This window comes from Chiloscyllium punctatum, chromosome 18 (genome assembly GCF_047496795.1).
Source record: "Chiloscyllium punctatum isolate Juve2018m chromosome 18, sChiPun1.3, whole genome shotgun sequence".
Lineage (NCBI taxonomy): Eukaryota > Metazoa > Chordata > Chondrichthyes > Orectolobiformes > Hemiscylliidae > Chiloscyllium > Chiloscyllium punctatum.
The window spans coordinates 72,267,488-72,291,199 of record NC_092756.1 but is presented as its reverse complement, the minus strand read 5'-3'; the positions used below and the strand labels follow the sequence as shown (position 1 = coordinate 72,291,199).

Below are 23,712 nucleotides of genomic sequence, written 5' to 3'. Positions count from 1 at the left end.
TGATATTGTTTATAAATAAATAGCAAACATTATTGCCATTTTTGATTCAGTATCTAGGAAGTTTCTACTTTGTTATAGGAGTTCATAGTGGAAAAAGTTAACATACCCAAAAGGTAGTAATGTATGGTCAACACATGATCTTTAATGTATTATATAACTGACAACCTTTGACATGTGTAGGATATCATCACAACCAAAATATGTATATTTCAGATACAGCCTCCATGACACTGAGCAATGTAAAGTGGGTATCTCCAACCACTTGAGCACAGTCTGTTTAACCCAGACTGACCACTCCAGCTCACAGCTTCTGCTGAAACCTGAATTTATTTTCCAGTATGATGAATTGGTTCCGGCCTCCCTGACGACAAAGTACGGAGGATTCTATATAAACACGGGGACATTGCAGTTCCGGCAAACCTCTGACACTGAGGATGAAGATGTGGCCGGAAAGAAAAGATTGAAATCACCTAAAGTAAGTTGTGTTTTAATTTCAGTTCTATAATGAATTGTGAGACTTGGAAAATATCCCAATGGTGTGTGTTCTAACTATCCCCTTATTCCCAGCCTAATGATGAGGTTGAGCAGTCTCTCAATTTTCATTAACCCTCTGCAAACAGATGAAGCACTCAGAGCTGCACATTCATACCCGCAATATCCTTTCCTTTGCAGGTTGGAGATGTATAGTGTATGCCTATGTCATCAAATTTTATGGCGCAGCAAATCAGTATGCTCACCCTTCGCATGTTTACTCACTCCAACCACTGGACATGACTGTCTATGACTCTTGTGTGCTTTCCCCGGACATGTGCACACAGCATCAAAGTGCCTTCTACTGTGGTTGTCAATTCTTTGCATCTGACACAAGCATTTCTGTTGTAACTATCAACTGTAGTTCCATTTTCCAATTGTTCACCAGATCGTTATATATACTTGCTTTTCCAATTCACTTTTATATGATCTATTCACTGCCTTAGTGGCCGCTTGTTGTAAAACATTCTAGAATCTGAAAAGCAATTGGGTGGCAAAGTATCTTTTAGCTTCCTCCTTCATTCTTCAATGGAAAACCACCTCATTGCGGCTGTGTGTTACCAATGTTAAACATGAGGTTTAATTCTGCCGGACTCCTGAAGCTGCCAGGTTGCTTTCTACCTTAAACTGATTTTTCTAAAAAAAAGTTAAATATTAATGAAGCACCATTTTTATGCTATTTTTAAGATTTACTCAGGATATCATAAGTTTGTGTTCTTTCAAGTTTGACAGTAAGGAGACAATTTGCAGTTCTTCTTTCAGAAACAAAAATTAAAAGATGGAGAAGACAGAGTGGCGAAAAAGCAAAGAAGAAAGGATGAAGGTGGGATGAAAGAGAAGAAATCAAGGAAGCTAAAGGTTTCAAAGGAGTCTGGGTGAGTGAATCATGTTGAGTTGCTCAAGTACAAGATGTCAATAATCACTGAAATATTTGCAGGGTTTCTTAAGTGGTAGATGAGATGTTGTCCTTTGAGCATGTGCTGAGGCTCACTGGAACATTGCAGCAAGCCTGCATCAGAAATGTTGGCTGGGGACGCAGTGGGATGTTGAAATGGCAGGCAACTGGAAGTGATTATTGACATCTTGTACTTGAGCAACTGCAGATTCTGGAAATCTAAAATAAAAACAAAAACTGAGCAAGTCTGACAGCAGACCTGAGAAGAAAGCAGAGTTAATGTTTCGAGTCCAGTGACTCTTTACCAGAACTGTTAGTAGCTAGGAAAAATTGGTATGGTGAAGCCAAAATTGGGGTGGGAGGGTAGGGAGGTGAGTGGATATGTGGAGATGGAGCCCAGAGAGAGAGTGATGAAAGGGTTGGTAAACAAGGAGATTATGGATTGCAGCCACATCAAAAGAAAAACTGAATAATTGATATTAAGAACTAAGAGTAGGAGAAAATAGGTAAGCTGTACTGAATGCAATCCATATAATGTGATAGGAGTATGTGAGAGTGAGTGACTGAACTAAAAGCAGCCCATGTCATGACAGGACCGGTTGGAGGGTGGGTTACAAATATGGAAGGAGTGAATCAGACTCTGATGTTACTGAAATCAGTGTTGGGTCCTAGAGGCGGCAGGGTGCTCAAGTGGTAGATGAGTCCTTTGAGCATGTGCTGAGGCTCACTGGAACACTGCAGCAAGCCTGCATCAGAAATGTTGGCCGGGGACGCGGTGGGGTGTTGAAATGGCAGGCAAGTGGAAGCTTGGGATCACTTACACAGATTGAACATAGGTGTTCTACTTCATTCAATCTAGTCCACTGTATTCGCTGTTCACAGTGTGGTCTCCTGTATGTTGGCAAGATGAAATGCAGACTGGGTGATTGCTTTGTGCCTTGCTCTCCTCCTTTATGAAGCTTCTTATAACCAAGTTTTTAGACAAAAACTTTTGCCAGCTATTCTGTTAACTCCTAATTCTTATGTGACTCTGTTGAGATGTTTTTGTAAATTGAAGTCTTGGTCACTGTTATGGCCCACTGAGTAATGTGTCATAAAGTAAACCCTGATATTCCTGCAGTCATACCAAATGTTTAAAAAAATCTTTAAGGTGCACACATTACCCCAATTTACTTGCCTTTCAAACTAAAGTTGATAGAAAGCACGGACCAGATTTCTGTACAGAATAAGAATTATTATTTATAAGTAGTTGGGCTCCAACTACAAGTAAATAGATATAAACCATTGGCTTAATAGCATTACAAACTTAAACTCTAAACCCCTCCTTTACACATGCGCACAGATAAATAAATAGGGAAACTAGATTTTTAATGGAGGTTGAGGAAAAACTGGAAAGTCGGTTCTGTGCTCTTCGCTTCCTGATTCCAAATTGAGATGATCTGTCTTTGGCTTGCCAGACCCTTGGTCTGGAAGCTTTCTCTGTAGGAAGTACAGAGCAACTGATTCTCTATCAGTTCTAAAGTCACAGCTCACAGAAACTGCTGCAGGAAAGGTAACTGATTTTCTTCAAGTTTAAACAGAGGTTTTCTTTACTGGAGAGGACAGACAACTTCTGCTGGGGAGAACAACAGCACACCCTCTTTGTCTCTGTAACTTGTTTCCGGTTCCTGATCTGCACATTGCAGAAGCCCACTACCACAAACACCAAGTTCACAATTCCTTGCTGTGAAATTATGCAGACATCCTGGTAAATCCCTTTTTTTCTTTCTCCTTCCAGTCCACCGTTTTTAAAGGCTCAGAAATAAAATAATGCAGTTCTTACAGTTACAGAATCAATTTCATTTTATCACTGGAAGCCCTGAGGCTTTGTTGCAGTTCTTTGTGCATTTCAATGTTCATGCCATTTACACGTCAAATATTTGAAGTTTTTAAAAATTAAATGGTTTAAAATAATGAATGGGCCAACTGCTAGGTGCAGAACAATGTTTTTTTTAGAACAACATCACCGAATGTTAGATACTGAAAAGGGGAGGGATGGATGAAGATAGCTTGGGGAGAGGCTTAAGGGGCAGCATTGGAGGATAATCAGGGATATTTGGGAGAGGAGTGAGGCAAAAGCAAGGGAGGTGAGCTGGAATTATGTGATGAAGTGGGAGTAATGCTAGAAAGATAAGGAAATGGGGAATGGTATGGGATTGGTAATGAGGTGTGACAAAGGGGGCAAAGTTACCCTGGCTAGAGGATTAGGACTTCCGAAAGCTGTTATGACACATGGACCCTGGAGGACTGCACAGTGGCAGGAAAGTTACAGGGAATGTTGGTTGGGGGAATGTATGTAAGATATGGAGTGAGAATTGGGATGACATCTGAATAAAAAGGGGAATCCAATGGAAGTGACATAAAAGGAAGTGGAAGGGGAATGAGAGGCATGTCATGGGATGGAAATTTTAAAAAAAATAACATTGCAATGAACATACTAATTTTACTGAAAAGGTTTTGCTTTTCTTATAGGAAATGTATAGATTTGATATGTAAAACAGCAATAAACAGGAAACACATTGCATTGATGACCGCAACAATTTTTTTTTTAAGTTTCGGGACCTGTGCGGATTGAAAGTACACAATATCCATTTGAGGAAAAACCTTGAAGGCAACTTCTTATTAACATACATTTTCTCGTCAACTTGTGAACTTTCTGCTGGCAAGAGAATAGTGACCTACTTCAGTAGTGTAATCAACATGCCCTATATGGCTGACGGATGGAATAGTACTTGTGAAGCTTCTCTTAGCCTATTAAGATTTGTTTGTCATTGTGAGACTGGGAAGTGACCAGTGCAGAAATTAACCATGAACTGTCAATATTACATGGTATATGCAGCAGAGGAATAGGCTATTTGGTGTAACATCCAAATTAGATTTTAGACCCTATGCAAGCCTCATCTTAATCTATCAGCCTGATATTCTCTTTACTTCCCTTCCTTTAATTACCTTGCTTTCTCGTAAAAAGCATCTGTTTTATTCACCTCGGTGAGTGAATTCCATGTTCTGACACCCTATGAGTAAAAAGAAGTCTACAAAATTTCTAACAGACTTGCAGTGACTATCTTAAATTTACAGTCCCAGTTTTGGACTCCCCACAAGTAGAAAATCTTTACATCACCCAATCAAATTACTGAATAATTGTTAAGATACCTGTCGAATAACCCCTCAGCCTTTTTCACTTCTAGAGAAGATGACCATTGGTAATTATAACATATTAGTTCTGGAATCACCACTTTGCTGCTGTTCCACATGTAAGCTGATTTTGTTTTAAAAGTTTAATTTAGGTAAATGCAAGGTGCAGCATTTTGGGAAAGCAAGTCTTAGCAGGACTTATACACTTAATGGTAAGGTCCTATGGAGTGTTCCTGAACAGAGACCTTGCAATACAGGTTCATAGCTCCTTGAAAGTACAGTCGCAGGTGAATAGGATAGTGATAGCATTCGATATTTTTTCCTTTATTGGTCAGAGTATTGAGTACAGGAGTTGGGAGGTCATGTTGCGGCGGTATAGGATATTGGTTAGGCCACTGTTGGAATGTTGCAAGCAATTCAGGTCTCCTTCCTATCGCAAGGATGTTGTGAAACGTGAAAGGGTTCAGGAAAGGTTTACAAGGATGTTGCCAGGGGGTTGGAGGATTTGAGCTATAGGAAGAGGTTGAATAGGCTGGGGCTGTTTTCCCTGGAGTGTCGGAGGCTGAGTGGTGACCTTGTAGAGGCTTATAAAATTATGAGGGGCATGGATAGGATAAATAGACAAAGTCTCTTCCCTGGGGTCAGGGAGTCCAGAACGAGAGGGCTTAGGTTAAGAGTGAGAGGGCAAAGATATAAAAGAGAAATAAAGGGCAATGTTTTCACACAGAGGGTGGTATGTGGAATGAGCTGCCAAAGGAAGTGGTGGAGGCTAGTACAATTGCAACATGTAAAAGGCATCTGAATGGGTATATGAACAGGAAGGGTTTGGAGGGACATGTGCCAGGTGCTGGCAGGTGGGACTAGATTGGGTTGGGATAGCTGGTTGGCATGGATGAGTTGGACCAAAGGGTCTGTTTCCGTGCTATACATCTCTATGACTCTAAAAGCTTATAAAATGATCATCGAATCCCTACAGTGTTAAAACAGACCATTTGGCTCAACTTGTCCACACCAACCCTCCAAACAGTAATCCACCCAGACCTGTTACCCTACTACTCTACATTTACGCCTGATTAATCCATCTCACCTACTCATCTCAGAACACTATGGGCAATTTCCCATGGCCAGTTCACCTATCTTGCACATCTTTGGATTGTGGGAGGAAACTCATGCAGAAACAGGAGAATGTTCAAACTCCACACAGATAGTTGCCAAAAGTTGGAATCGAACCCGGATCCCTGGCACTATGAGGCAGCAGTGCTAACCACTGAGTCACTGTGCCACTTGTACTTTTTCCTAAACTGTTCCCATTCATCCTTCCCAATCATGAGAAACAACTCATTTCGGTTTTGCAGTCTTATGACCTATTGTCTGTTCTGAAATAAATAGGTGCTGATGCTTATCTTTTTTCAAAAAAAAGATTTAGTTGTATTTCCTACTAATTGCTAGTGGTGTTGTTGTCAGAGCGTAACTTGTTTCAAACCCTTATGCTCCCATGCTTTTGTTAAAATACAAAACTAAAAGCTCTGTATCTGAATGTTCACAGCATTCATAATAAGTTGTAGAAATTGACACTGCACATTGGTGATCAGATCATGTGCATTTACTTCATTGTGGAGGTGTGGTTGTAAGGTAACAAGTATTGCGTCCTGAATATTGAGGGGTATATGACATTCCAGAAAAATAGGAAGCTAGGTAATGGTAGAGAGGAGTAGTGTTCATCAAGGATGGCATCTGTGCAGTAGTTATAGATGTCTTGGTTCAGGAGATCAAGATGTAGAATTGGGTGGAGATGAGAAAAAAAAATGAAATAAATCACATTTTGAAGTGGGCTTCAGGCCCCCTAATTGTAACACAGTGTGGGACAAAGTATGGAAGAAGAAATACCAGGTGCTTATGATAAAGGGACAAGCAATAATCATGGGTGACTTTAATCTACAAATGAATTGGAAAGATCAGATTGGCTGTAGTTACCTGGATATCTTTGTGTTGTTCTAAGAAATTATCTCATTTTGAAACCCAAGCAGGTTATATTAGACTTGATATTTTGTAATGTGGCAGGGTAAATTAATGACCCCAGGGTAAAGTCATCCCTCTGGATAACAGCAATCTTAATATGATTGTATTTTGTATCCAGTTAGAAAGGGATTAAATTGGGTCTAAGACCAGGATTTTATATTTCAATAAGGACAACTATGTCGACATGAAACTTGAGCTAGCTGAAGTGAACCAGACCGCTAGACTAGGGGATAAATGGTGACAAATATTTAAGGGCATATTTCAGAATAAATATATCCCTACTACAAAGAAAATATACTCAAGTAATAGTCAAGTTTTTTTAAACTACATTTTACGGTTAAATTTATGCATTTGTCTATAAGATACTACTTTTGAGTGGCTGGAACTCATGCCTGTCAAAATTTATACTGTATCATTAGCAGAAGCCCAAATGATCTCTAAATGAGTAAAGGAAAACATAATGAATTACAGAAATTCTGAAAACCTAGAGAAAAGCAACTGGCAGACCAGAAAGCTAGAGCAGAGCACTGGCACACTGATAAATGTTGATCTGTTATCTGCGAAGAACTAGGGTTGACTTTTATATGAGATGTATGTAAAATTCCAGATTTTTTGGCCAAAAATAGGGGGTCAACTCTTACATAAGATCAACTATTACTTGAGTATATATGGCAAAAGGTGGGCCTACCATCCACAGTTAACTAATAAACTTAGAGAAAACATCAGTGGGCAAAAAACAGGCAGCCATATGTCAGTTAGCTTGACATTTGTCATGGAGAAGATGTTAGAATCGATCTTTAAAGACATTATAGTTGGGTGCTTTGAGAAAATCAAGGTAATTAGGAAGAGTTATTATGGTTTTATGATAGGGAAATCACATTTAATCAATTTTTTAAAATTTCTTTGAAGGGGTAGCATGCATTGTGGAATGTATTGTTGATGTATTATACTTAAATGTTCAGAAAGTACTGTACAAGGTAACATCAAAGGTTATTGCAGAGTTTAGAAAAGTGAGGGCTGAGTTGATTGAAATATATAAAATCTTGAATGGTCTTACAAAAATGAATATAGAAAGGACATTTCCACTGTGTAAACCAGAAGTAAGGTTCACTTTGAAAATTAAGGGTCACCCTTCTAAAACAGAAATGAGAGGGTTTTTTTCTGAGGAGTTGCTACTTTGGAAGTCTGACTCATGGTGATGAAAGTAGAGTTAGGTTTTTGTTAGGCACTGGAACATGGAACTTAAAACACCAACAGGTCGGACATCACCTGATTAAATGGCAGAGCAACTCGAGTGGTCAAGTGGCCTACATTTGTTTGAATTTGGAATATTGCGATGTCAGCAGATTGTTTTTGTGTTGATGAATCATTCTTCTTGTTTTGTACTGCCTTATTGCCTGATCATATCTTTAAACAAATAATTCTTGGTCTTGCATCAAGATGTGTACTACCAAACCCATTGAACTGTCGAAAAGTTACGGCACAGAAAGAGGTCATTCAGCCCATTGTGTCTGAACCAACTGAATAAATCGGTTGCCCATTTTAATCCCACTTTCCAGCACCTGATCCATAACCTTGCAGGGTACAGCCCTTCAGGTGCAGATAAGGTTCCTTTTGAAAGAGTTAAAGCCTAGCTGCTCCTGAAGTTGGTGAAATACACTGGCAAGAGGCTGGAAAAACACAGCAACTAGGCAGCATCAGGAGGTGGAGAAGTCGATATTTCGAGTGTAACCCTTCTCCACCTGTTGCTGCCTGGCCTACTGTGTTCTTCCAGCCTCCTGCCTGTCTATTTTGAATTCCAGCGTATGCAGTTTTTTTGGCTCTAACCCAGAAATTGGTGAAGCAGCCTAATGCAACTGAGTGTCTCACTGTTTCATTGAGCAGTTAAGAGTTCACTGTATCACTGTGCAGCCATATTCACATGCAGGCCAAGCTGAATGCAGATGGTAGGTTTCCTTCTCTAAAAGATTATCTGTAAACCAGTTGTGGGTTTGTGACAACCCTGAGCTTCATGTTCATTTTTACTACTGGCTGTTTAACTTTACTTTTTTTTAATTCAGTAACTGCTGTGGTGAAATTGGAATTCATATTGTCTGGATTTTAGTCAACTAATTTAATCAGTACATTAACCATTAACATTTCTCTGCTTCCTTTCAGCGTGGTGGCCCTCAACGCTGACAAACATAAAAAGAAGCGGAAAAGTCATAGTGATGCCCTGTCATTGGCTGAAATGCTCAAAAAGTTCCAGAAGGAGAAAGAAGCCATGAAAAAGCAGGAAATGACCATGAAGCCTACACCTGCCCTCCAAGTCCCTGAGCAGGTGATAAAGAATGCTGCTGGTTCCGACATCAGTGTGACTGCCTCTGACCAGGTCTTTGCAATTCTGGGGAACTCGAACGAGAATGACTTGCTTCAGGAAGCTGCCAGTGCCATGGAGTTGCTTGGTGACCTGGACATAGATAAGCTGCTAGCAGAAACGCCAAGCGGAAGCCCAGCCTCTGAAACCGAGGAAAACAGCAACACTGCAACGTCCTCAGGCTTCACTTTAGCGGCCCAAAGCCAAAAGCAGTTGGTTGAGTTGCCAGTGGGGTTACCTGTCCTGCTCGAAAAACAGATCAAAGATCTTAAGACACTATGTGCTGTACATTTGAACAATGAAACTCATGTAAGTACCTAGCTGGAAAATCACAGAGTCGCTTTTGGAGAGATCAGTTCCATTTTCTAGCTTTTAATCCCTGATCTGGAGGTGCAGTTCCTTCTGGGGTTCAGTAATATAAGGGTGAGAAGCTTTTAGGGAATATTGACTCAAACATGATTGGGTTTGACCTTTTCTTAAAAAGAAATAGAGAGGGAACATTTGAAAGTGCATGGGTGAGAGGAAGTGGTTGTATTTCCATTGGAAGAAAATGGGCACAGGGAAACAGGGAGCAAAATTTGGGAAATAAGACCTGTCCAAATACTTCAGGAAGTTCCTATTTCTCAAGTTGTTCAACCATTCATTTTGTCATAACAGAGTTCAATCCAATCCACCGTTTTGAAACAGGAATTATTGGAGAGTGATCAGGAATGGGAGGCCTCAGCTATTCACCTTATTTATGTCTCTCATGATTTTCTAAGCCTCCATAAGATCTCACTTCAAACTCCTACACTCCAGTGGAAAAGCGTCCCAGCTTATCCAACCTATTATAATTCGAGCCCTCCATTCCCAGCAACATCCTGGTAAATCTGTTCTGATTAAACCTTCTCTAATTTAATAATCCCCTTTCTATAGGTGGGTGACCAGAATTGCACACAGTACACCAGAAAAGGCGTCACCAACGTCCTATACAACCTCAATATGACGTCCCAACTCCTATACCCAAACTTCTGAGCAATGAAGGCAGTGTTCTAACACCTTTTTAACAACTCTGTCTCACCTATGTTGCAAATTCTAAAAAATTATGTACCTGATCCCATAGGTCTCTCTGTTCTACAAGACTACCCAGGACCCGACCATTAACTGTACATGTCCTGCCCTTGTGTGTTTTACCAAAACACAATACCTCTCATTTATCCAGATTGAAGTCCATCTGCCACTCCTCAGCCCATTGACCCAAATGATCAAGATCTCTTTGCAACCTTACTCTCACTTACTAACCATGCCTCCTTTATTCTCATCCAAATTATTTATATAAATGACGAACAAAAGTGGACCCAGCACCAATTCCAGTGGAACCCCGCTGGTCACAGGCCTCCAGTCCGAGAAACAATTCTCCCACCACCACTCTCTGTCTCCTACTGACAAGCCAATTTTGTTACCAACTGGTAAGCTCACCTTGAGTCCCATTTGATCAAACTTTACTAATGAATTCCTTCACTCAATCCTCTTGGCGTAGAAGTTTGATTCTTTAAAGTGCCGATCCATTATTCTTTTGAAACCATCGATCATGTTTGTCTCATAGACAGAACGTTGAAGGTCATTACCGTTCACTGCGGATTCTTCCTCCCATTCCTCATCCCTCTGCCCTCCCCATCCAAACCCTTTAAAACTGTGTTCCCTGTGCTTGTCATCTATAATGGGAATGGTGTTAGACATTTATAATGATGGAACAAATTTAAGCGTAAAAGTAAAACAGAATATTGCAAGGAAAAGTCCGTTGATTAAAGTATGGTAATACCTAACAGATTAATTGAGCTTCTTTTGAGAATCTGTTTGATTTGAGTAATGATTATGTTGTCAATGTTGTGTATTTTGGCTTTCAAAAAACATTTGACAAAAATGCTGTATAACACATTTGAATCTAATCCCGGGATAACTTCTGGGGATCAGGGAGGAAGTGGTAGATAACAATGAAAAGTAAGGGGAAAGAGTTGTTTTGTATTTGCACTGGGAATGGGAAAAGCGCGGTAGCCCCTTGCATGTACACTCCCATTCTTTGCTTCATCTCTCTCTATGTTTCTCTATCTCTGTGTCTCTCTCTGTCTATCCGTCTCTCTCTCTCTGTGTCTCTCTTTCTCTCTCTCTCTCTCTCTTGTCTCTCCCTCTCTCTCTTGTCTCTCCCTCTCACTGTCTCATGTTTTGTATGTAGGGTTAGGGTCTGAAGTACGCTGCCTGAGAATGGAGTCATGTTTAACTGAGGCATTGAAAAGAGTGTTGGATTATCTGAAAAGGAAAAATGTAACATGCCTGTAGGAAAGCAATCAGGGGAGTCAAGTCAAGTCGCCATTGTCTTACCAGATCCAAATGACACTAGGCGAATTTCTTCAGTGGGTCAGCGTAGGCACAGCTGGCTGAAGAACCTGCTTCTTGTGCTCAAGTTATTTTATGATTTTATTACCTAAGAGATTTGTTATATATCACTCAGTGTAACACCCCATCTCTCTGGTTTGTCAGTCTACATATGTTCGACAGTTATTTACTGAACATGTACAATGAGCACTAAGCCCGATTCTTACTGAATGGCTCACACCCAGGAATGATTGTGTTCTTTGGTTTACCTTTAATACTGTTACCGTGTTTATTCAGGCTGGGAAGGGCTCTGAAGGAGAAGGAAAGAAGAAATTCTTCACACCAGATATTAACACTATCCTACTGGAGTAAGTATTCTGCTTTTCTCACATTTCTGTGATTAAGGATAAGACCTTTCTTTAAGCAACTGTCTGAGAAAAAATGAATCAACTTTTGGAATATAGTCCCCAAAACCGTGGTTAAGACCCAAGCAAATACTATGTGATTGAATGATAGAAAAGGCTGTTTTAGTGAAATTGTGAAGGATCATAAACTGAAAGCCAAAAATTAGGTTTATTAAGTTCCTAAATGATATTCCATTCCCTGTGTATACTCAAAATGACAAACTTCTGAAGTGCATGGCAACATACTAATGTCCTGTGACAAGACTGCAAGATATTTTGTATGTTCCAGTTTTGGTAGGAAAGTAATAGGGTGGAGCTTTATAGTATTTGCTTCATTATTGATATATTGTTGCCGTTGTCATCGCATCTGCCTATTCTTGTCTGTCTGTGTACAGCATTGAGCTACAATTACAGGAGTTGAATGTGACAGTGCGCTCGGCAGTATACAGCTATTTGGCCTCTTTCTTGCCCTGCAGCAAGGACACCCTGATGAAACGTCTGAAGAAATTGCACCTCAATGACCAGGTAAACAAAATCAAGAGCTAATGTATGGAATTTGTTTTCCTGCTTTCCAGACATGCAACTTTGTACAGTACAGAGCCATGTCCCAACAAAATACCCAGAGGAAAATAAGTGGGACAAGGATAATATCATTCATACATTCCAGCTTTGATTTGTAATCTTTGCAAAGGTGAAGAATTCTAAGCTTTCAAGTGCAGTGTAGTAATAAAGTAACTATCCTGAGTTGCTATGCAGCAAGTGCATAAAATCTCCTGATTGTTAACCACAGTGGTGACTAGGTCAGAAGTGAGGTGACACTAGGTTATTAGTCCAACAAGCTTATTTGAATCCTAAGCTTTCAGCGCGTTGCCCCCTTTCTCAGATGGAGTGAGAGAGAAGCACACAGGCACAGAATTTATAGGCAGATGGTGTGAGTGGAGTGTCGACAGGCCAAATAATAAGTCTCTGCAGGTGATCGGGAGTATCAGATGGTGTGAGTAAAGTGTCAACAGCTGAAATGCAAGCAAAGGGATGACCTATAATCCAATTGAGGCAGAGAGATAATTACAAAAAAATAAAAATGAGGTAGTGGTGCAGACAAACCAAACAACTGGAATAACATCATAGGTATACGAGTCACATGCTGAAGGTCTAACCAAAGTGATAAGAAATCCAGAACTGTATAAACTAATAAATATAGAGAGATCATAAATTATCATGATAATGGTGTCAAACCAGGACAGTAAGGAAGATTTTACAGATACAGAACAGTGTGGTTTGGTCACATGTGGCACAATATGACCTCAACATCACAATTGAGGCTGTCTTCGTGGATACGAAACTTGGCTGTCAGTTTCTGCTTGGCAATTCTCCGTTGTTGTATAACTCGAAGGCGACCTTGGAGGGTGCTTACCCAAACATCAGGGGCCTAATGTCCTTGACCACTGAAGTGTTCCATGACTGGGAGGGAGCAATCTTGTCTGGCAATTGTTGCGCAGTGTCCATTTACCCATTATCGTAGCATCTGCATACTCTCACCAGTATACCACGCCTCGGGGGAACGTTGCCTGCAGCATATAAGATAGACAACGTTGGCCGAGCCACAGAAGTATCTCCTGTGTGCATAGTGGATGGTGTTCCCATATGTGATGCTAGTATCCATGTTGATGATCTAACGTATCTTGTAGAGGTTACCATGGTAAGGTTGTGTGGTGTTGTGATCGATGTTATCCTGGAGGCTGGTAGTTTACTGTGAACAGTGGTCTGTTTAAGGTTTGGCAGTTGTTTGAAGGCAATAAGTGGAGGCATAGGGATGATCTTGGCAAGATGCTCGTTGTCATCGATGACATGTTGAAGTCTGTGAAGAACATGGCGTAATTTCTCTGCTCCAGGGAAGTACTGGACGACGAAGGGTACTCTAGCGTATCCTGTGTCTGTCTTCTGAGGTGGTCATTGCAGTTTTTTGCTGTGCCATGTCAGAACTGGCGATCAATGAGATGAACATCGTATCCCTTTCTTGTAAGGGCGTCCTTCAAAATATTTAGGTGTCTGTTGTGCTCCTCATCTGAGCAGATCCTGGGTATTTGCAGGACAGCCCATAGGGAATTGCTTCTTTAACATGTTTAGGGTGGAAGCTAGATAAGTACTGCATTGTTAGGCTATCTGTGAGCTTGCGGTAGAGTGAGGTACTGAGGTGTCTGTCCTTTATGGAGATGCGTGTGTCCAAGAATCAGACTGATTCTGAAGAGTAGTCCGTGGTAGGTCTGATGGTGGGATGAAACTTGTTGATATCACTATCTAGTCGTTTAATTGATTCTTTGACATGAGTCCAAAGGAAGAAAACGTTGTCGATGTATTGGTATATAGTGTTGATTGGGGGGGTCCTGTGCAGCAAAGAAGTCTTGCTCAAACTTGAGCATAAAAATCTTGGCATATTGGGTTGCATATTTAGTCCCCATGGCTGTTCGGTGTGTCTGGATGAAGAACTGTTGTGGTCGAGGATGAAGCAGATGAGTTGTAGGCTGGCATCTGGATATTGGAAGTTATTGGTGTTGAGTACTGAGGCTGTTCCAGTGATGCCATTGTCATGGAGGATGCTGGTGTAGACTGCCATTGTGATGAGGAATGTTTGACTGGAGTTTCTGTAAGAAATTTGTACTGTCACAATAGAAACTGAGGGGTTCCTTGTACGATGGATTTTAAGATGCCTTCGACATAGCCAGAGAAGTGCTCTCATAGGATCCTGTTGCCTGATACAATTAGTTGTCCAAGTGTGTTGGCTTTGTGTAACTTTAGAAGGCAGTAGAAGTCTCCAATGTGAGAAGTATGTGGGATGAGACTGCATAGGATACTCTGAATGTTTGGATCAAAGGTCTTGATCAGTCTGTTGAATTGACAGGTATGTTATTTAGTCGGATTGGCAGGTAGTTGTCTGTAATGTTCAGTTCAGTTGTCAGTACGCCTCTTTGCAGTAGTACGTTCTGTTCTGTATGATGGTAGCTCCTCCTTTGCTGGTTTGATGACAATGTTACGATTGCTATTGAGAGCATGGACAGTGTTGCATTGTGCTTGGGTGACTGTAAGAGACCCAAATACTTCAGGCAGGTAAATAGTACCTGTTTCCAACATTCTGGGGAAGGGGTGAATTACTGATTATGACTGGATATAGGTTTACTCGCTGAGCTGGAAGGTTCATTTCCAGTCGTTTCGTCACCCTACTAGGTAACATCTTCAGTGGGCCTCCAGGCGAAGCTCTGTACGTGATTCCTGCTTTCTATTTATATGTTTGGGTTTCTTTGGGTTGATGATGTCATTTCCTGTGGTGATGCCATTTCCTGTTCTTTTTCTGAGGGGGTGGTAGATGGGGTCTAACTTGATATGTTTGTTGATAGAGTTCCGGTTGGAATGCCATGCTTCTAGGAATTCTTGTGCGTGTCTCTGTTTGGCTTGTCCTAGATGGATGTGTTGTTCCACAGAGGAAGGACACCACTTTGGCTGGGACAACACATCCATCCTAGGACAAGCCAAACAAAGACACGCACAAGAATTCCTAGAAGCATAGCACCTGACACCCCCTGACATCTCCAACCCAAACGTATAAATAGAAAGCAGGAATCACGTACAGTGCTTAGCTTGGAGGCCCACTGAAGATGTTCCCCAGTAGGGTGGTGAAAAGTCTGGAAATGAACCTTCCAGCTCAGCAAGCAAACCTATGCAGAACCTCAACCTGAGCTACAAATCTTCTCAAAACTCAGAGTATGACTGTTATTTATGCTATGTTGCAGTTTTACCGGGGAGGGGAGGGGCACTTTATATCTCCATGTGTCAGTTAGTTGCTTAATATTGAGCTCCATCAGTCACGTGGAAAGCATAGCAACATAAAAGCACAAAACATACCTCTTGTATCTCTTCCTTAGTATAAGTTGTGAATAGTTGAGTATAGAATTCTTCCATCAGTGAGGGATTTATATTAAGGACAGCCCTTTCCTGATCATTACTTCTGTGAAATTCATACACAGGAACCAAGCAGTGGAAAAAATGTTTCACTCATGACTTAATGGGCCACATAGCCAAAATTTGCAAACCACTAATGGTTCATTGACCATTGTTTCAGTGTTTCAAGCATTATCAACAAGCAATTAAAACACATCTCCTATCTACAGAACCTTAGTTCCTCTCAATATTGTTATTATTTACCTTTACTCACTATAAAATTGTGCTAAGATTATAGTGGATTTTTTCTACATAAACCCCTCACTCTAATTATTTAAGTGTACTGTATGGCTTCAAGTTTGAATCTCCAACTACCTTGGACGGTGCTGTTGTTCCAAATAACACTCAAATTGTCCACTTTGAAAATTGCCTTGTGTTTTTTTTAATGTAAGTGGAATGAGAGTGCTAGCTAAATACAATGCCTATGATTTTTAAGTGGGAATTAACTACGTCTGAGTACATTGGTTTGCTTATTTTAATCTTGTTAAATCTGATGCCTACATGTGGTCTCCATGTGGAACACCAGAAGGACGCGACTACAACTTGGATGTCCGGTTGGAATGTGATACAGCTAACTTTGTGGATGACACTAATATCGGTGGGGAAATAATTTGCAATGAAGGAATAATAAATTTACATATGGATGAACAGATTAGGTAAATGGGTTGAAATTTGGCTGTTAGAACTGAATGTGGATAAACGTGAGGTTATCCATTTTTGTTGGAAGAGTACAAAGGCAACTTACTATCTGAATGGAGAGAAATTTCAAAATGCTTCAGTGCAGAGGGATCTGAGTGTCGTCGTACATGAATTGAAGAAAACTAGTATGCAGGTAGAGCAGGTAATTAAATGAGGACAAATTAAATTTTGGTATTTGTTGCTAAAGATTGCAGTATATAATGAGGCACTGTTGTTGCAACTGTACACGATATTGGTGATTCCACATCTGGAGGGCTACATATAGTTTTGAACCCTTTATTTGAGGAAGAATGTAATTGCATTGGAGGCTAGTCAGGGAAGGTTTACTAGATTAATTCCAGAGAAAGGCTTGCCTTATGAGGAGATATTGAGCAGTTTAGGAATATTCTATCCGGAGTTCAGAAGGATGAGGTGTAATCTGTTTGAGGTATATTGACAAGATTAAAGGGAATTGACAAAGTTGACACAGGATGGATGTTTCCCCTTGTTGGGCGTGTAGAACAAGATGCAGATTTTTTAAAAATGATGAGGAATTATTTCTCTGAAAGGTTCATTAATCTGTGGGATTCACTACCCAGAGTGCAGCCAGAGCACTGAATAAACTTAAGGAGGAGATAGACAGAGTTTTCATAAGTAAATTAGTCATGGGAGCTGGCAGGAAAGTGCAAATGAGACCAAAATAAAGTCAGCCATAAACATATTAAATGGTGAAGCAGGCTTGACCAGCTGAATTGCCTATTCCTGCTCCTGGTTCTATGACACAGTGTGTAGTATTTTCATCGGAAGGTTGTAAATCTAAACCGTACGCGAGGGACCTGCACGTATAATAATACAGGCTGAAACTGTAGCGCAGTACCTGTTGCACTGTTAGAGATGTTGTGTTTAGAATAAGCGAAGAAACTGATGAAGAGCTTATGCCCGAAATGTTGATTTTCCTACTCCTCGGATGCTGCCTGACTTGCTGTGCTTTTCCAGCACCAAACTCTCAACTCTGATCTCCAGCATCTGCAGTCCTCACTTTCTCCTTCATCCGTCCTGTCAGGTTAAGTGGTAGATCCCACAGTCTCAATCAGTAAAGGTGAATCATAGAATCCCAACAGTATGGAAGCAGGTCATTTGGCCCAACAAGTCCACACCGACCCTCCGAAGAGTATCCCACCCAGACCCATTCCCCTACCCCTATTATTCTACACTTCCCCTGACTAATGCACCTAACCTACACATCCCTCAACACTGGGCAATTTAACATGGCCAGTTTACCTAAGCTGTACATCTTTGGATTGTGGGAAGAAACCGGAGCACCTGGATGAAACCCAGGTCCCTTACGCTGTGAAGCAGCAGTTCTAACCACTGAGCCACCATGCCATAAGACCATAAGACATAGGAGTGGAAGCAAGGCCATTTGGCCCATCCAGTCCACTCCGCCATTCAATCATGGCTGATGCGCATTTCAGCTCCACTTACCAGCGTTCTCCCCGTAGCCCTTAATTCCTCTAGACAACAAGAATCTATCAATCTCGGCCTTGAAGACATTTAGCGTCCCGGCTTCCACTGCACTCCGTGGCAATGAATTCCACAGGCCCACCACTCTCTGGCTGAAGAAATGTCTCCGCATTTCTGTTCTGAAATGACCCCCTCTAATTCTAAGGCTGTGTCCACGGGTCCTAGTCTCCTCGTCTAACGGAAACAATTTCCTAGCATCCACCTTTTCCAAGCCATGTATTATTTTGTACTTTTTTTTTTGCCCATGATGTGGAAGTACTGTTGTTGGACTAGGGTGGAGAAGGTCAGAAGTCACACGACACCAGGTTATAGTCCAGTAGATTTATTTGAAATCACAAGCTTTCCAAGCACTGCCCCTTCACTTCACCTGATGAAGGAGCAGGGCTTTGAAAACTCGTGATTTCAAATAAACCTCTTTGACTATAACCTGGTATCATGTGACTTCTGACCTTAATCAGTAAAGAACAAGGAGTTCTTTCCAGCGACCTAGTCAATGTTTATTTTTCAACTAATGTACTAGAACGGCTCATTATTTTGCTTTGCTGTCAAAGGGAGTTTGGAGCACGTGTTCTGATGAAGAGTCACAGGACTCAAAACGTTAACTTTGCTTTCTTCCCATAGATGCTGCTAAATCTGCTGAGTTTTGCCAGCAATTTCTGTTTATATTTCAGATCTTCAGCATCTGCAATTCTTTGTTTCCATATTGTTGTAGTGAATGTATTGGCTGCCACACTTGCTGCATTACAACGGCAACTGCACTTCTAAATTTCTTAATTAACTGTGAAGTGCTTTGGGACAGCCTGAATTTAGGATAGGCACCATAGAAATGCAGATTATTTTCTTAACACCTGTGCTTCCTTCCCAGGATGAGCGGTTACGGGATCCGACACAGAAGCTGAAGGAAGCAGTGGCAAGTGTAATGCCAGCTCAACTGGTAAAATATCAGGAAGAACTCCAAGCACATACACAAGCCCGGTTTGCCAAGTATGTTTACCTCTCAGCCCTCTTTTCCAGTTTTTTTTTGCCGAATGCTAGACCAGAAAAGTCATGGTAAATGTTGTGCTCTCTAAAAGGTTGCTAGAGTTCATTGCTTTATCCTGAGCTATTTTTCACTGTACTTTCTACATTTATTTAAAATTAATATTGTACCTGTAGTTCCAACCCCCTCATCCAGAATGTTAAAGCGCAAGTTCAGATCTGTGATTCTTTGATACGACTATAAGGGTAGACAAAGGTAAACCATAGGGAAGATTATGAATAGAGTCTTTCAAGCTCAATCCTACACCCTCAGAGCAGAGCAGACAATAGCAGAACTGTCTAGAGAAAACCACATCTGATTAGCACTAAGTCATCCGGATTGAAAGATCTCTAATTCGGTTAACATCATCAACATCTTTGGTTTATCGTGTGCTTTTATTATGTTGTAAAAAGTTCCAAATCATTTCACGGTATTATTATTGGACATGATTTGGCACCAAAGCACATAAGGGAACATTGGAATAAGTGATCAAACACGTGAAAGGGTTCAGGGAGTGAATTCAACTATTTAGAGCCCAAGCAGCAGAAGGCAAAGTGATCAGTGGTGGATTATCAATATTGGAGCTACACATGACAACACCAGAAACATCGACTTCTGTCCCTCCTGATGCTGCCTGGCTTGCTATGTTCTTCCAGCCTCGTGCCTGTCTACTTTGGATTCTAGCATCTGCAGTTTTTTTGTCTCTGACAAAATTTTAGAGAAAGAGATTGCGAGACTGGAGAAGATTGCAAAGATGAGGAGGAGTGAGGACATTGAACTTGAACATGAATTTTAAACTGTGACCTTGCTAGGCTAGATCTCAATGTAGATCAGCAAACAGAGTGGTGACGGATAAGCAGGACTTGGTGCAAGGTAGATTTTGGATGAGCTCAAGACTATGGGTTGGGGACAGGTGGGAGGTTAGCCAGAGTAGCATTGAAATAGCCAAGTCCAGAATTAACAAGAGGAGGAGTGATGGTTTCAAATGCAGTTGGACTGAAGCAATGATGAAGACAAAAAATGTTGTTGAAGTGGGAATGATTATTGTCAGTGATAACTCAGCTAAGATCTGTGAAATTATCAGATGACATATTATTATTGATCTGACAATCCTAAATGTAGGATAATGGAATTTCATCAAGGCTTCTTAGATAGCATCTCCCCAATCCATGACCACTACTATCTAGAAGACAAGAGCAGCAGTTATATAATAACACCACCAACTGCAAGTTCCTGTTAAACCACTCACCATCCTGGCTGGAATTATATCACCATTTCTTCTGTGGTACAGGCTCAAACTTCTGGAACTCTAACCCTAATGACATTGTGGGTGTCTTTACACCAAATGGACTGCAGTCATTCAAGAAGGCATCTCACCATCCCTTCGAAAGGGCAGTTAGGGATAGGCAATAAAAGCTGGCCCAATCGGTGTATCCAACATCCCATGAATTAAGATAAAAGAAACCCTGGGGCTAATGCCTCTTCATTAACACTATATAGTGGAAATGAAGTGACGCATGGAAGGAGTGAACAAGTTGTAAATGTGCACAGATTAACGAATTGTGGCATCAAACTTAATGTGAGAAGAGGCAGTCATTGCACAGTGTTTTTTCCACTTTGGGTATGGTTGAGGGTGATGATAAACACTGCCACATACGGGAAGAGGTCCTTTAGCACCAGGACCAAGGATGTTAGCACAATCGCCTCTGGAAGCAGTTGTGTCGTACAAACCTGGAAAAGCAAACATTAACAAACGTAAACCAGTATTAAATTATGCTGCATGTCCAAGTGTCTTTTACTTTCCTTGTTCTTTTATGGGATTTGGTATCACTGTCTTGGCCAGTTCAAGCAGCAGTTAAGATTGGTCCATGTACTGTGGGTCTGGATACACATCCGACTGGACTGGGTCTGACTGCAGATTTCCTTCCTGAAAGGCTGTTTGTCAACCAGATGGGATTTATAATGATAGTTGTCATGGTTGCCTTTACTGAGACTAGCTTTCAATTCCAAATGGAATAATTGAATTTAAGTACCACCAACTGCCAGAGTGCAATTTGAGCCCATGTCCCCACAGAATTAGCCTTGAAACTGGATTGCTAGGACAATGACATTACTACTCCACTACCATCTCCCCACATCATACAGGATAATGATTCTTAATAGAAATTCAAGTTGAACCTTTTTTCCAATCTCTTTCTGTCACAAAGAGAGGTAGGCTATTCAATCCCAAGTCCATGTATCTGTCCTTGCTCCATTGGGCCCCAGAATCCACTGCGTTTTGGAAGAGGAGGAGTTCCAATCTTTTGGCTACACCCCGTCTGCACTAAACTGTTTCCTGATTTCACTCCTGAATAGGTCTAATTTTGAAGCTGTTCACATTTGGTCTGGATTCCTCCACTGACAGAACCCACTAAAATTGTTTTTCATTTTAAAATAACTTCAGATCAGTCCTTGATCGTCTGCTGGAAATACAAGCTAGTTTTATTTTATCATTTTAAAACAGTTAATCACATACTGCACAATTTATTAAGCTCAATGGACTACAGGCAAAGTTAATACATTCTTGTTAATGTAACCCTATAAGCCCAGACATTTTCAGGTGAAATTGTGCTGCTCCCAAGGTTAACATAACCTTCCTGAGGTCCAGTGTACAGAACTGAATGCAGTTCTCCAGGTTGGCAAAGAATATATACAAATGAACCGCAACTCCTTCCCCATTCGGGAAAGGCCACCATTCCACTACTCTTATATCCATGAATTAACTTTGTTATTTTTGTATCTGGATGTTTAAAGATCCTTTTCTTCTGATCTGTTGCAGAGTGTTAGCATGTGGTCAATAGTTTATAACCTTGGAGCTGTGGTGATCTGTTGAGTAAGACAAGCATATGTTCTCTCCTGAGTATTTAAATTTTCATTTTGATTGAGTTGCAGTATGCCACGTGTGTGCACATACTGACTGCACAAACCCAGTGCATTTCTGTCCTCTTCCCATGAGGGTATAGACATTGGTCATGGGCAGTGACTCTGCAGATGGACATTAGAACACAAGCAGCAAAAGCAGCTGTTTGTGGATCTAAGGCAAAAAGCGCAGCAACGGGGTGTGGATGAATGTGGAGGGAAGATGCCAGTTCTCTCTACCTCTCCTTACTCATTTGTTGGGTATCTTTTCAGAATGGCATCTGAAGAGGACCGAGACAAAAATGGTTCTGAAGAGGATGACGATGATAAACCAGGCCGAAGAGTCATGGGACCGCGGAAGAAATTTCTTTGGAATGATTATGTCAGGTAGGAATTTCAGAAGCTGAGGACATTCATTTTGAGACTTCCGTACTGACCCTTATATTAGCAGAATAACTGTCCTATCTGGTTATCTGCTACTCTTGGAATTTCAAACTAAAGTAATTTTAAACACACTAGTTCTGTGTCTGACATTTCTTATTATTTCTGTCTTTCTTTCTCGTTCTCTGTATTAGTTTGATTTTAATTTGACAGCTTGCCTCATTGCCAATATCCTGTAATCTTTGTCAGGAAGTTGTGGGTTTGAGTTATGTAACTTGAGTACATGTTACTAGCTGAAGTTGTTATAAAGATTAGATTGGATTACTTACAGTGCAGAAACATGCCCTTCGGCCCAACAAGTCCACACCGACCCGCCGAAGAGCAACTCATCCAGACCCATTCCCCTACATTTACCCTTTCACCTAACACTACAGGCAATTTACCATGGCCAATTCACCTGACCTCCACATCTTTGGACTGTGGGGGGAAACCAGAGCACCCGGAGGAAACCCACGCAGACACTGGGCAAATGTGCAAACTCCACACAGACAGTTGCCCAAGGCGGGAATTGAACCCGGGTCTCTAGCGCTGTGAGGCAGCAGTGCTAACCACTGTGCCACCGTGCCATCTTTCATGCGAGAAGTTGAACCAAGGCATGGGCATGGATGATTCGTCTACACTATTTGAAGAAGAACCAAGAGTTCTACCTGTTCTGACAATATTTATTCTTAAAGCAATACCACCAGATTCATTGGCCATACATTAATTTGCTGTTGAGAGATCTTGCTGAATGCAAATAGTCTGCTGTGTAATGGCAGTAACTTTGTCACTGGTTGTAAACACCTTGAGTTTGTTCTCAGAGCATCGTAACATAAAGAACAAGACCATATGTACTTGTTCAACCTATCTACCCCACTCCACTTTTTGTATGCTTGTGTGATGTGGGTGTCACTGACTGGCCAGCATTTATTGCCTAACTGCAGGAACCTTGCAGAAGATGGTGGTGACAATCTAATCCTTTACTCCACCTTGCTGTCCTATCTCATGTCCTTAATTCCCTTATTATCCAAATATCTACTGATTCCTGTCTTAAATATTTTGATGACGAAACATCCACAGCAGCATGGGTAGAGAATGCTATATTCTAACTTGGAATCTGCGTCCGTTAAGTTCAATTCCTGATCAACAGCCACCACAGAGAAGTTGATTGATGCGAGTTTTATCTGGTCACAACCCAGGAGCTAAATACTAAAGTCCTGACTCCTATTTCCCCAAATTGTGTCTGTGTGAAAATTCTTTGAGTAATGGATTGAGCTAGTGATGCAACCTGCAGCTTGTCAGTGCTCACCATTGTATGCTCACAGTGACTAGTGGTTACTTGGACTCTGTGACTGAGGTCATTGAACAGTACACAGACCACAGCACTACATGGGAATGAAAAAGAAAATCAGGATATTTGTAATATTAAGTAAGTTGTTTATTTGCCTTT

General features: G+C 41.0%; 1 protein-coding gene across 3 annotated transcripts in view; it reads left to right on the top strand.

Annotated features, from left to right (window-relative positions):
* The window catches only part of LOC140489201 (ubinuclein-2-like), a 76,481-nt gene that overhangs the window by 13,825 nt on the left and 38,944 nt on the right, over positions 1–23,712 (top strand). For all 3 annotated transcript variants that reach the window (XM_072588479.1, XM_072588480.1, XM_072588481.1), the window contains 7 exons: positions 338–475; positions 1,294–1,406; positions 8,777–9,284; positions 11,625–11,695; positions 12,127–12,256; positions 18,792–18,910; positions 22,116–22,229. In XM_072588479.1, the coding sequence (XP_072444580.1) occupies positions 338–475; positions 1,294–1,406; positions 8,777–9,284; positions 11,625–11,695; positions 12,127–12,256; positions 18,792–18,910; positions 22,116–22,229 (1,193 nt within the window). The remainder of the gene's footprint in view (positions 1–337; positions 476–1,293; positions 1,407–8,776; positions 9,285–11,624; positions 11,696–12,126; positions 12,257–18,791; positions 18,911–22,115; positions 22,230–23,712) is intronic.